This window comes from Pan troglodytes, chromosome 10 (genome assembly GCF_028858775.2).
Source record: "Pan troglodytes isolate AG18354 chromosome 10, NHGRI_mPanTro3-v2.0_pri, whole genome shotgun sequence".
In the NCBI taxonomy this organism is placed as follows: Eukaryota; Metazoa; Chordata; class Mammalia; order Primates; family Hominidae; genus Pan; species Pan troglodytes.
In genome coordinates this window covers 47,790,587-47,803,900 of record NC_072408.2, presented here as the reverse complement: position 1 = coordinate 47,803,900, position 13,314 = coordinate 47,790,587, and the positions used below count along the sequence as shown (strand labels likewise).

Below are 13,314 nucleotides of genomic sequence, written 5' to 3'. Positions count from 1 at the left end.
CATCAACAGGTGGCCCCATTATTGCTGTGAAGCCTTTTTCTAATGTTCATTCTCTCCCTCTGCAAAGTGGGCAACAGTGAAGAAACTACATGATTTTCAGGGAATATAAGGTGAGTATCTCAAAATCACTTCCACAAAGTTTCAGAAAGATGGTGAGCAGATTCTGGGTTTTCTTTCTTTATATTGAGAAGTTCCTTTTGGCTTTATGCTTTTGAAATGTAATCCAAAACAGACTGTGAAATAGTTTTATTAACACATTAAGCTAATGCTCACAGAGTCATAAAAATATTAAATTACCAAGTATGCAAGGTAAGTTATGATTAGGCTGAAAATAACAGTCACAGAATCTGAGTGGCAGCATCATTAATAAGTCACTTTTTTCCCCCCATGCCTTCCTTTAAGGCTGCTTAGACACCCTATAACTCTCTTTTAAATATTTCCAGAAAGGGAAATTCCACAGCTTTCTTCAAAATCTACATCGCAATCTTGATAGGAAGTTCATAGATCTATCTGATTTTAGTCAACCTACTACTAAACACTCTTTCTCTCAATAATCAAGGGAACATGTAGAACTACTACTCACTACCCTCTGTGTGTTCTATACGTACATAGCTTTTACATTTTATCAAAAATGAAAGGGGTACTCACAGCTAGACACCAGTGTACTCCCAGGTGAATGGGCACCAAAAGAATGTCAACAGAAAATACATCTACTTTCTTTGTCCAACGTTTCACTGCCTGATAACCAGCCGTTTTTAATTTAGTGAAGAAAAAGGTATTAAATGCATGCACACTTGGCAAGCCCTTCTCTTTACTTCGCTCCATCAGCATATTCATGTAGAAATTGATGATCTGTGGGAAGAAATTACACCTATTAGAATAGACACTCAGGCCTAGCCTTTCAAAATAGTTGCAGTTGCTGTGTTGAATAGCATATGTAATTGTTTCCTAATAAACTGAATTAAGTCTTCAACATCCAACAGACTCATTTCTCTAAATCAAATTCTGACTAGAAGGGGGAAGGCTGAAGTGCTATAAATGGTGAAAAGAGAAAAAGCTGACATATATATTATGGGGTTGGGAGTACAAATGGGCAGACGCTGGCCAGGCTTGTAGAAGACTGAAGGTTAGGTCAAAAGACTGCAGGAAGACAGGGGTGTTAAGGTGAGGCTTACAGAAAAGGAGAGGAAGGCATGCAAGCAGTTTAATAATGCACATTAGCAGTTACCTTTATCTACTGGAACTGTGTGAGCAATTTAAGTAGATACTGAGCTCAGTTAGCGCCTAGTGTTAGTCAAGTTAAAATCAAGAACTCAAATTTTATATGACAGCCACATGGTTTTACACAGAGATGGAAAACTCTGCTCCATGGTTAAAGACTGCCTTTTCAACTTAATCACCCATCCTGCAGAGGCAAACTCTTTTGGTCTCAAGTAGAACTAAGTGACAGGAGAAGCCATTAATTATACTGGAAAAACACCTGTAAACTGATAGTAGCTCAGCAATGTCACCTTTATATAAAGGCACACATGGAAGTATAAAAACCTACCTTATATGAGACCTAAAGTCAAGTCACAAACATGAAGAATAACGTTCTACCCCAGAATCTATATGGTTAGCTTTCTCATCTTTGTTGATTCCATTTATGCCTTCAATATTAAGTGTGGAAAGAAATTACAATGGCTGAGTGGGGAGATGTGTGATTCTTTGTTAATGAAACGACATCTTCTCTAATAGTGACTATGTTGTGTATGGTTCCATTAGGTCCAGGACTCTTTGGTACTAAAACTTGAAAGTTATTGTGCCGGAAGTTACTGCATACTTACTTTATGTGGCCAGCTGAGGTCAGGCCAGTGTCTGTCAACTGCAAGGAATGAATGGGCTAACTGATCCACGGCTTGGAAATATGACTAAGAAAACAGGCACATTTTTCAGAATGCTTTTTGGGGAATGGGAAAATGCCCCTGTTCTTTGACAAATATTTACACACCAGGATGCCAGAACAGTGAGCTACTGCCCAACAGTAAGCAACGACATACTGGGTAGGCAGCAGGGAACACTGCCAGGAACACACCGGAGCGCGGTCTAGACCAGAGAAAGGGCCTATAGATGAGGATGCCTAGGCAGCTGCGGGAAAACCACACTCGCCATGAGGCAGAGCTCTGAGGTAGGGGAAGGCTAGGACTGAAGAAAGACACTGTTTTCTCTGCAGCTGATGACTGAGCAACAGGCCCAGTCAGCCCAAAGGACTCAGGTTGTGGCTTATTCTCTGCCTAGTGTGATGCCCAATAGATAATTGGAGCTCAGTTGTTACAGATAATAATTAATCAAGACACAATTAGAATCAGGTATTTCTTAACTATAAGTTTTCAGTCTAACTCTGCCCCTCAGGATAATGGTGCTAAAGACTGCCTCTAGGTTTCTGAAGGCAGCCATAAATGCAGTAGGATCTTCCCAGCAAGTACAGATTTCTAGGCTGTAAACTATGTTCTCTAATGAGGAAAAATTGGCAAGAAGGAATTCACTGATTCCTCTGGCCTTCTACCCATCTTATAATGTTGGCCATGTTATAGGGTAAACCCTTCAATCCAAGACATAAGCAGATGATCTGCCAGTTACTGTAAGCGAAACCTTCCATAGGGGCAGACAGCTTATATATTCCAACAAGAAATAAGGACTGAAGCAGGAGGTGAAAGGAATCAGGCAGAGAGATAAGGACGGTGAAGCACATGACAGCCATGGAGATACATCTCCCCTAGGTGCCTATCAGAGATTACCTCTGGAATCGTAAGTCTGAAGTGAAAAAAAAAAAAAAAAGAATGACATAAATGAGTGTCATGCTATACATCACTATTCTATTTTTCAAGAGGAAAGAGTTCCAGAAACCAAGGAAGCTTAGCTGGACTTACACAGCCTGAGTTTTGCTTGTTTTTTCACCTTGAGAGGGTTCACTAGAAAGCTAAAGACCAACACAGCTGAACAAGAACAGAGAACCCCAGTCATCAGACACCATGGTATCTGTTCCCTTTGAGAATTCCTCTTCCATTGCTGCACCCAACCAAAGTTTCTCAACTGAGAGGAAAATGGCCTCCAAAGTCAACTAGTTAATTAGCTCTAAGGAATGATCTGGGTTCTTTTTCATTTCCCCTAGATCCCAGTAGAAGGGAGTTTGGTGACCTCAATGCTCCCCACATTAGCTGAGAATGTAAATCTGACATCCAAGGCAGAATTTGGATTCAAGTCTTTCTCCTCAATTTTTTTAGCTATTACTCCATCCAAATGAGGAAAATTGCCATAGTTCAGCCAAGACACAATTAAACCAAAAAAATGAGCTAAGAGAGAACAAAAAAGTCCTACATGTCATCTCACAGAGGAGGGCTGAAGATGAAGGAAAAAGAAATGAGAGAAGGGATCACAGTGTTCAAGATGAAAGAGGAGCAGTGATGGTCACAGCATTTGCTTGACTTTTGTGAAGACAACGGTCCCCGACGCCAAGTTGGCAACAGCCCTTTCCTCAAACAAGACTCTCTTAGCACCAGCAGATCCTAAATTCCCTTTGAAATAAGGAGCTAAAAGTAGATGAGTCCTGTGCTTGCTATTTGTCTCAGCAATATACCACAATCTGAGGACTAACTGTCAACATTAGTCCACCTGTCACCTTTTCTGGGACCCACACTTGCCTCTATTTGCTCACTGTGGCTCTTGGTGCTTAAGGAGCTACCCTTCCTGCTGCCTTTGCAGCCTTGGCCATAAGCATCTACTTGTCTATGCAGTCATGTTTAGGGATGGGTGGGTTGTTTATAGTGCCTTGTTCCTTTGAGATTTTATTTGAAGAGCTGCCAGGCTGAAGCTGAAAAAAGCTTTTCTTTCAGAGAAAAGCCTACAATGTTTTCAAACTAAGGATTCAATCTTTTTCCTGTACATTACCACAATGACATAAACGACCAATGCTATTTGTATCTTCCTTCTTCCCCAGTAAACCAGCCAAACTATTGTTTTCTCATGTTTTTAGAAATAAAACATTTCACTACCAGTAAAGTCTTGATTTTTAGCCATTCTCATGCTTATAGTTTGAACTCTTCTAATTAGCTTGAGAAAAAATGTTCTAAAAGGCCTGGGCATGACAATACTTCTGAGCAGAGATCAAGACAACTTTTGGGGGGACAAAAGCCATTTTTCCAATTTTACCTCTCTAGATTTTCACCTTGACCTCCCCATTCTGATTTTCAAATTAAATTTACCCTTATCAACCACAAAGTCCAAGAGACTAACAGCAGCATTTGAATAGTATGGTTCAGGTCATTCACTCACAGGAGCTAACCTAGTAATATTATAGAAACCAGGAAGGCAGGTTTCCCTCACTGCAAACATGCACACAGAATTTTTCTTACATGCCAATTCAAGGAACAAATTATCAGAATTAAAGCTAAACTTTTAGAGAAAGACAGGCAAGCATCATGTTTATGGAGTCATTTATGGAGAATAACTACTATTCTCCATGTGACCTTGCATAAATCCCTGGTTAATCAGGGCTAGTTCTATTTAGAAACACTTCAAAGAGATAAACCATAATAATGTGGAAGCCAAAGAGTCACGTTAGAAAACTTTAGTTCTGATCATTTTATTCTACACATAAGTGTACAGCAATGGTGGATTCATCATAGTCACTTAACTAATTTATTTCATTTTGCCTAGTTTTTTTCCTTCTTATGCAATCAGCTTTTATTCTCTAAGGAAAACCTATTCCTAAGGCTAGGTTTGTCTGGTTGAACTTAATGTTTTGCAGGTTGTTTCCTCTCTTTACTGAGCATCACTCAGATTTAACTACTCCTTGGAAAAATTATCAAACTATGACCACTACCAATTCCCCCCGTTCCCATCAAAAATATATATTCTGAAAGTTAGAATGCTAGACAAAGCTGGGTGTGGGCTCCTGCCTGTAATCCTAGCACTTTGGGAGGCTAAGGTGGTAGGATCACTTGAGGCCAGGAATTCGAGACCAGGCTGGGCAATATAGTGAGACTTTCTCTCTAAAAACTAAAAATAAACAAAAAAGCCAGGCATGGTGGCACATTCCTGTGGTCCCAGCTCCTTGGGAGGCTGAGGCAGGAGGATCACTTTAGCTCGGGAGTTTGAGGCTGCAGTGAGCTATGATCACACCACTGCACTCTAGCCTGGATTACAGAGTGAGACCCTGTCTCAGGAAAAAAAAAAAAAAAAAAAAAAAAGAATGTTCATCAAAATGCAAGTGCTCTGGTTCCAGATTCTGACTCTGCAATAAAAATCGGGTGACTTTAGTACTTCCCCATAAAGTTTTGCTTCTTATTTTATGCCACCAATCAAGTAAGAATATGCTCTCTACACACCAGGCTATTGTGATGCTGAATAGCTGAGAGATATCTCTTTCTTTTCAGAGATGAAGCTTACCAAGTAGGTAATTAGTCTGCCTGGTTAGCTGTAGTTTCAGTGTAATTACAGTCTGCTATGTAGATTCTAAATTCCTCTTTCACCATCCTCCTGTCCCCCATATTTCCTATGAGTTTGTTCCTCATTGGCCTTTCACTAGCTGGTGAAGTTAGAAATACTGTATTCCAACAGTCCAATGCTTTTCCAATTGGAAACAACTGGTAATAACTAATATGGGTTTATAGAGTAGAACCCATCCCCCAAAAAAGAGACACGTCAGCTTGCTATTTTTCCAATTCATCCACGTAAATTGACAGCAAGGAATGAGAGGGAGAATAGGGTCTTGGAGGGAAAATAATAGAGAGATAGGAAATGCTCCAGTTATCCTGCTTCACGTAGGATAGGGCATAGAGGGCTGAGTAGAGGAAGTGTTCCTGGTGTACAAACATTTGGGTGCATAGGATCGATCTACCTGTTCCAGTCTTCTATATCCTTACTGATTTTCTACTTATTCTATCCATTACTCAGAGGCAGTGAAACCTCCAACAGTAATAGATTTGTCTATTTCTCCTTTCAGTTCTATCAGATTATGCTTCACGTATTTCGAAGTTCTGTTATTAGGTGTGTACATATTTAGGTTGCTAAGCCTTCTTGATGAACTGACCCCTTTATCATTAAGAAATGTCTCTATTACTGATAATATTCCTTGTTCTGAAATCTAATTTGTATAATGTTAATAAGTCACTTTTTCTTTTGAGTCATGTTTGCAGGGTATATTTTTTCTGTCCCTTAACTTTTGTAAACCTATGTCTTTACATTTAAAATGGTTCCTTGGCCAGGCGCAGTGGCTCACATCTGTAATCCCAGCACTTTGGGAGGCCAAGGCAGGTGGGTCACCTGAGGTCAGGAGTTCAAGACCAGGCTGGCCAACATGGTGAAACCCCATCTCTACTAAAAATAGACAAATTAGCTGGGTGTGGTGGCAGGTGCTTGTAATCCCAGCTACTCGGGGGGCTGGGGCAGGAGAATCGCTTGAACCTGGGAGGCTGAGGTTGCAGTGAGCCAAGATCATGCCATTGTACTCCAGCCTGGGCAACAAGACCAAAACTCTGTCTCAAAAATAAATAATAAATAAATGGTTTCTTACAGACAGCTTTTTAATCCAATCTGACAATCTCTGCCTCTTTTCACATATATGTAATACAGATATAACATATACATATAAACATATATATGTTTAAAATATATACATTTTAAAAAACCGGAATATTTATTGTGTGACTAATCATTGAAATTCTTAAGATGAACTGGATGACACAACTGCTGCCCTCTTGGGTGTAGGTGTTGTTCCTGCAAAGAATCCATGCCTAAATCTGCAGTATACAATGTTTAGGTGCTTCATTCAACCAGTCGCCGTGGTATTTTCTTTTAGCCGTGGCAGTCCAGTTACACTTTCTCTTGCCACATTTGCCACAGGTTGACTTCTGAAGGTGGTATGCCTTAGAGCCACAGAGGCAGCACAACTTGTGTATCATATCACGACACTTTCCAAACGGCGATGTTCCCTTCATCTTATTATCTTTACGGATACCTACCAGACACCCTCACCAATGAATCCTTTTGCTGTTACACAGGGCCAAACATTCCCAAATCTCTTCCCTCAGCTCTTAACTGAGGTCAGAACTGTGCAGGCTCCCCAAAGATCAGACTGAAGCAAGGGACACAGTGCGGCTCCAGCTCCACAATTATGGGCTTGGTCCCCCAGGCATCAGTCAGCAGCTATTCTTCTGGCTCATGAGGGCCACTGCATGCCTTTTTCCTGCCCACCAGCTTCCCTTACCCGGAAATTTGCTGGCCTCCCCAAGGATAGCCAATATCTGCCTTTTAATTGGATGTTTACCCTATACTGTTCAGTAAGGCAGCCACTAGCCAAATGTGACCATTGAGCACTTGAAATGTGACTAATCCAACCGGAGATGTGCTATAAGTGTAAAATGCACAGCACATTTCAAAGAGAAGGTAAAATATCTCAATAGTATTTTGACTACATGCTAAAATGACATATTTTGTTAAATAATGTTATTGAATATATAATATATATTATTTGATATATAAATAAAATATATCATATTAATAAATATTTTATATATTTATATATAAATGTATAAGGTACAATATATTAATATATTACATATTATGCAATATATAAAAATATTAATATTAATATATTTATATATTATACATTACTATATATAACATATATTAATAATATATGTACTATATCAATATATAATTTAATACATGATATATATTATTTAATATATATTTTATTTAATATATAACTTAATATATTTAATATAGTATATATTAAATATATACTGTATACTTAATATACAGTATATATTATATAATATATACTGTATACTTAATACATAGTATATATTATTTGATATATAATATATATTTAACATACAGTATATATTATTTAATATATATTAAAATATAGTATATATTATTTTATATATATTATTTAATATATAGTATATATTATTTTATATATGTTATTTAATATATAGTATATATTATTTAATATATATTTAAAATGTAGTATATTATTTTACATATTATATATTTTATATATTATTTTACATATTATATATATTATATATTACTTAATATATTATATATCACATATAAATATATTATTTAATATATTACATATCACATATATAAATATATTATTTAATATATTACATATATAATATATTATTTAATATATTACATATTACATATATAAATATATCATTTAATATATTACATATATATTATTTAATATATTATATATTACATATATATTATTTAATATATTATATATTACATATATTATTTAATATATTATTACATATATAAATATATTATTTAATATATTACATATTACATATATATTATTTAATATATTATATATAAAAAATACATTATATATATATTTTTTTGAGACAAAGTCTCACTCTGTCACCCAGGTTGGAGTGCAGTGGTGTGATCTTGGCTCACTGCAACCTCCACCTCCCAAGTTCAAGCGATTCTCGTGCCTCAGCCTCCTGGGTAGCTGGGATTACAGGCGCCTGCCACCACACCTGGCTAATTTTTGTATTTTTAGTAGAGACGGGGTTTCAGCATGTTGGTCAGGCCGGTCTCAAGTTCCTGACCTCAGGTGATCCACCTGCCTCTGCCTCCCAAAGTGCTGGGATTACAGGTGTGAGCCACTGCGCCCGACCTGTATTATATATATTTTTATGTAAAAATATATTATTTATATATAACATATATTACCTATATATTATTTTATATATGTATATATTTTTTAATTGAAACAGAGTCTTGCTCTGTCATCCAGGCTGGAGTACAGTGGCGCGATCTCAGCTCACTGCAACCTCTGCTTCCTGGATTCAAGTGAATCTCCTGCCTCAGCCTCCCAATTACAGGCACACAGGATGACGGGCTAATTTTTTTTATTTTTAGTAGAGACGGGTTTTGCCATGTTGGCCAGGCTGGTCTCGAACTCCTGACCTCAAGTGATGCACCCACCTTGGCCTCGCAAAGTGCTGGGATTACAGACGTAAGCCACTGTGCCTAGCCTTAAATATGTTAAAATTAATTTCACCTGTTTCATTTTATTTCCTCTTTTTTTTTTTTTTTTTTTTTTTGAGATAAAGTCTCGCTCCATTGCCCAGGCTGGAGTGCAGTGGCGTGATCTCAGTCACTGTAACCTCCACCTCCCAGGTTCAAGCGATTCTCCTGCCTCAGCCTTCCAGGCAGCTGAGATTACAGGCATGCACCACCATGCCTGGCTAATTTTTGTATTTTTTGTAGAGACGGGGTTTCACCATGTTGGCCAGGCTGGTCTCAAACTCCTGACCTCAAGTGGTCCACCCGCCTCGGCCTCCCAAAATGCTGGGATTACAGGCATGAGCCACTGCACTCGGCCCATTTTACTTTTTTAAAAGTAACTATTAGACAATTTAAAATATGTGGCTCACATTATATTTCTATTGGACAATGTTGACGTAGATAATTTACATTTAATATCAATGTGGTTGAGTTTAAATCTACCATCTTGCTCTTTCTTCCTATTTGTTCTATTTGTTCTTTTTATCTTTTTTCTTCTTTCCAACTCTTTTGTATTTTTAAAGCTCCATTTTGCCTCCATTATTGGCTTAGTAAATATATCTTGCTTTTAATTTTTATTTTTTGTGGTTACTCTATGATTTACTATGGCTTTAACTTACAGTCTTCCTTCATATAACATTTTACCACTTTATGTAGAGTAGAAGGATCTTCCAACAGTATATTTGTCCATTTTGTCTCCTTCTTTGTGCTGTGATTATATTTTACTTCTGTATGTTATAAATCCCACAGTATGTTGTTTTAGTTCTGCCTTAGTCACCTGTCTTCTAGAGGTATGAAAAAATGAGAGCAATTCCACTCCTCTTCATTCCTTTGTGTAGACTGACATTTCCATTTGATATTCTTCTTCCGCCTGAAGAACACGTAATATTTCTTCTGGTACAGGTCTGTTGGTGATGCATTTGTTTGTCTGGAAAAGTACAGCCTTACTTTTTGAAAGATATATTTGCTGGGTATAGAATTTCTACTGACAAATTTGTTTCTTCTGCAGTACTTCAAAGATGTAGCTACACTGTCTTCTGGCCTGCATCGTTTCCGACAGTTATTCCTATCTTTGTTCTTCTGTACTTAATGTGCCTTTTTCCTTCTCATTGCACTTAATATTTTTATCACCAGTTTTCAGCAACTTGATTACTATACATTTTAGCATGGTGTTTCTTCTACTTGGGGTATGGATAACTTCTCAAACTTGTCAGTTCAGTTTTCAAATTTGGAAAATCTTCCATCATTATTTCTTCAAATACTTTTTCTAACACCACCTATGCCCCCACCTTTCCTTCTGGGACTCCAATTATATGCTTAACCTGTCTGGTATAATCCCACAGCTCACTGATGCTCTTGATATCTTTCTTTGGCTTTTTTTGTGTGTCTCATATTCAAGTTTCTATTGCTATTCAAGTTTACGAATTTTTTCTTATGAAGTGTCTAATCTATTAATACTACCTTATGTATTTTTATTTCAGATATATTTTTCATTTCTAGAAGTTCAAGGTCGGTCTTGTTTAAAAATTATCTTCCATTTCTCTCCTCATGATGTCCATTTTCTTCTATCTTCTTGAATATGTGGAAGATATTTATAGTAACTTTTTAAAAATCCTTGTCTGCTAATTCTATTATTTTGGTCATTTCTGAGTGTTTCTTTTCTCCCTCATCATAAATTGTACTTTCCCGCCTCGCGTATGTCTGGTCATTTCTAGTTGGATGCTGGATATTGCAAATTTTATGCTGGGCCTTGTTGTTGATGGAATTCGTTGTATTCCTTTAAACATTGTTAGGCTTTTCTCTGGGATATAGGTTATTTGGATCAGTTTCAGGCTTTTGAGGTTTGTTTTTAGGCTTTGTGATGGTGGGTCCAGAGCAGCCTTTATTCTAGGGTCAGTTTTGCCCTATTTCTGAGGCAATACCCCTCTGAAGATTCTATTCAATGCCCTGTGACTTAGGAGGTTTTTCTACTCTTAACTGGTTGGAACATAAACTATTGACACCTGTGCTGGCTCTAAGACTGCTGATTCCTTCTTTCTGGTGGTTCTTTCTCCAGCCTCTGGTAGCTTCTTTTCATACGTGCACAAATTGGTACTCAGCCAAAGACTGGAGGGAAGCCCCTCTGCACAGACTCTACCAGTCCCTCCTTCACAACACACACACCCCACCCTAGAAAGCTGGGGATATTATAGCATACATACCTTTTATTTCCCTTCCTCAGGGATCACTGCCTGGTACTACCTGTTATCCAATGTCTGAAAATTGTTGTTTCATGTTTTGTCTAATTTTCTAGTTAAGTTGAAAGGGTAAATCTTGTTTCCTTTATCATGACCAGAAGCAAAAGTAAGTTTTATTTACTTGTATACCTAAATTATATCCATGTATTTCTAAATTTATCTGATGCCTTTTAAAACAATCCTTAGTCCCTCAAAGGAGAACCATTTGGCCATAAAGAGAAACACAAAGCCTAAAGCAGTACTCAGGATAATAAACCTAGAATCTTAAAGTTGGAAGGGATTCCAGAAGTCATCCAATTCAATCTCCAGGAATTAATACATAGTTTCTAATAATGACACCCATTTGAAAATATTTCCTTCTGTTTCTTGACTGCTTCAATCTACTTCTACTTTTGCAACTAATTTTTCCTCTCCCCCTTTTTCTAAAAAACAGACAGGATCTCAGAGTCTTGTTCTGTCACTCACCCTGTAGTAGAGTGCAGTGGCACAATCATAACTCACTGCAGCCTTGACAACCTGGGCTCAAGCAATCCTTACACCTCAACCTCTCAGTGTTGGGATTACAGGCATGAGCCACTGCTCCCAGTGTAATTTCTCCTCTCTTTAACTCTATCCTCCCTTCCCTTAATTAGATATTTCTATTAGTAACTAATCTCCTGACCCAGCATAGAAATCCCCATCTACAGTGTCTTGATTGTAACAGTCTTCTTGCCTCCTTTTGTATTCTTTATATGGCAGCCAGTTCCCACATTCCATTTTTGAGACGTTTTATTATATTAATCCTGTCAATCATTAGTCCTTTGAAGTTGTACAGAATTTAACCAAACTGACCTATAGAGAAATCCATTTATGAAAAAAATCTTAAAACCTATTGTATGAATAGGTACTGTGGTCACTCTTCTTTTAGGAACAGGGTATCCTAATGGCTTTCCATACATATCCCAAACATAGGATTTCTGGATTTTATTTTCCTTATAAACTGAATCTGATTCCTTTTACTTCCTTGCTCTTATATTCCTTTTTAACTCTGAAAGCCTACAAAGTATGGTACTTTGTTTATAAAATGATAAGAACAATGTATCAGTCACCTATTTTGGAGAAAGTTTTAATACATCTTATAAAGCAGGAAACAGAAAAAGAAGAGAAATTATTATTAATGAAAATATCTGCTTGAGGGAAGAAGAGGATTGAACAGAGGACAAATCATTTGCAAAAGACTGATAGTTCACAACTGAGAAACAGAATTAAGTTTTGTATTCTTTTGAAGACACAGAGTCTTGCTCTGTCACCCAGTCTAGAGTACAGTGGCTCAATCATAGCTCACTATAAACTCAAACTCCTAAACTCAAGCAATCCTCCTGCTTCAGCCTCCTGAACAGCTGGGACTACAGGCATATGCCACCATGGCTGGCTAATTTTTAATTTTTTTGTAGAGATCGGGTCTTGCTATGTTGCCCAGGCTGCTCTTGAACTCCTGGCCTCAGGTGATCCTCTCACCTTAGCCATCCAAGGCGCTGGGATTATAGGCATGACCCACTGTGTCTGGCCAAAATTAAGTATTCTTCAATGAGTATCAATACTTAAGGATACCTAATAATACTCCATCAGGATGTTAGCTTCTCAAGGGCAGTAACTTTGAAAGCCTACGAAGTATGGTACTTTGAAAATGGTGCTTTTTAAGATAGCTCCCATCATTATTATGGACATGTGAATTGGCACTCATTTTCAAGGATAACATCATTCTGAACTGAGAAGAAATGCACTCCTTCTACAAAAGTTATGGCTAGGTGTGGTAGGGATAAAGTAGACAAAGAATCTTTCCTTCTTCTCATCTCCTCTAAAATAATGTAATTTCCATTAACTTAGCTTGCTAAAAATCCAGCCTCTGATGGGCCCAGGGAATGGAAAATATGTCCTGATGAATGCTGTCTCTGTAAGGAATCTCACTGAGGTAAATGCCACAGTCAATAGCAAGAACTCAGCTCATATCCTACTCATTGCTGCC

The 13,314-nt window shown here is 37.4% G+C and overlaps 2 protein-coding genes across 18 annotated transcripts in view; both read right to left on the bottom strand.

The window, feature by feature from the left end:
- Nucleotides 1-13,314, bottom strand: part of SENP1 (SUMO specific peptidase 1) — a 62,406-nt gene that overhangs the window by 5,088 nt on the left and 44,004 nt on the right. For all 17 annotated transcript variants that reach the window (XM_016923542.4, XM_063786741.1, XM_054664319.2 and 14 more), the window contains one exon: nucleotides 649-852. In XM_016923542.4, the coding sequence (XP_016779031.1) occupies nucleotides 649-852 (204 nt within the window). The remainder of the gene's footprint in view (nucleotides 1-648; nucleotides 853-13,314) is intronic.
- LOC107967528 (large ribosomal subunit protein eL37-like) lies at nucleotides 6,624-7,067 on the bottom strand. The gene is given in 2 exon segments (XM_063786744.1): nucleotides 6,624-6,830; nucleotides 6,832-7,067. Coding segments are annotated over 2 exon segments (273 nt in total). The 5' UTR covers nucleotides 6,978-7,067; the 3' UTR covers nucleotides 6,624-6,703.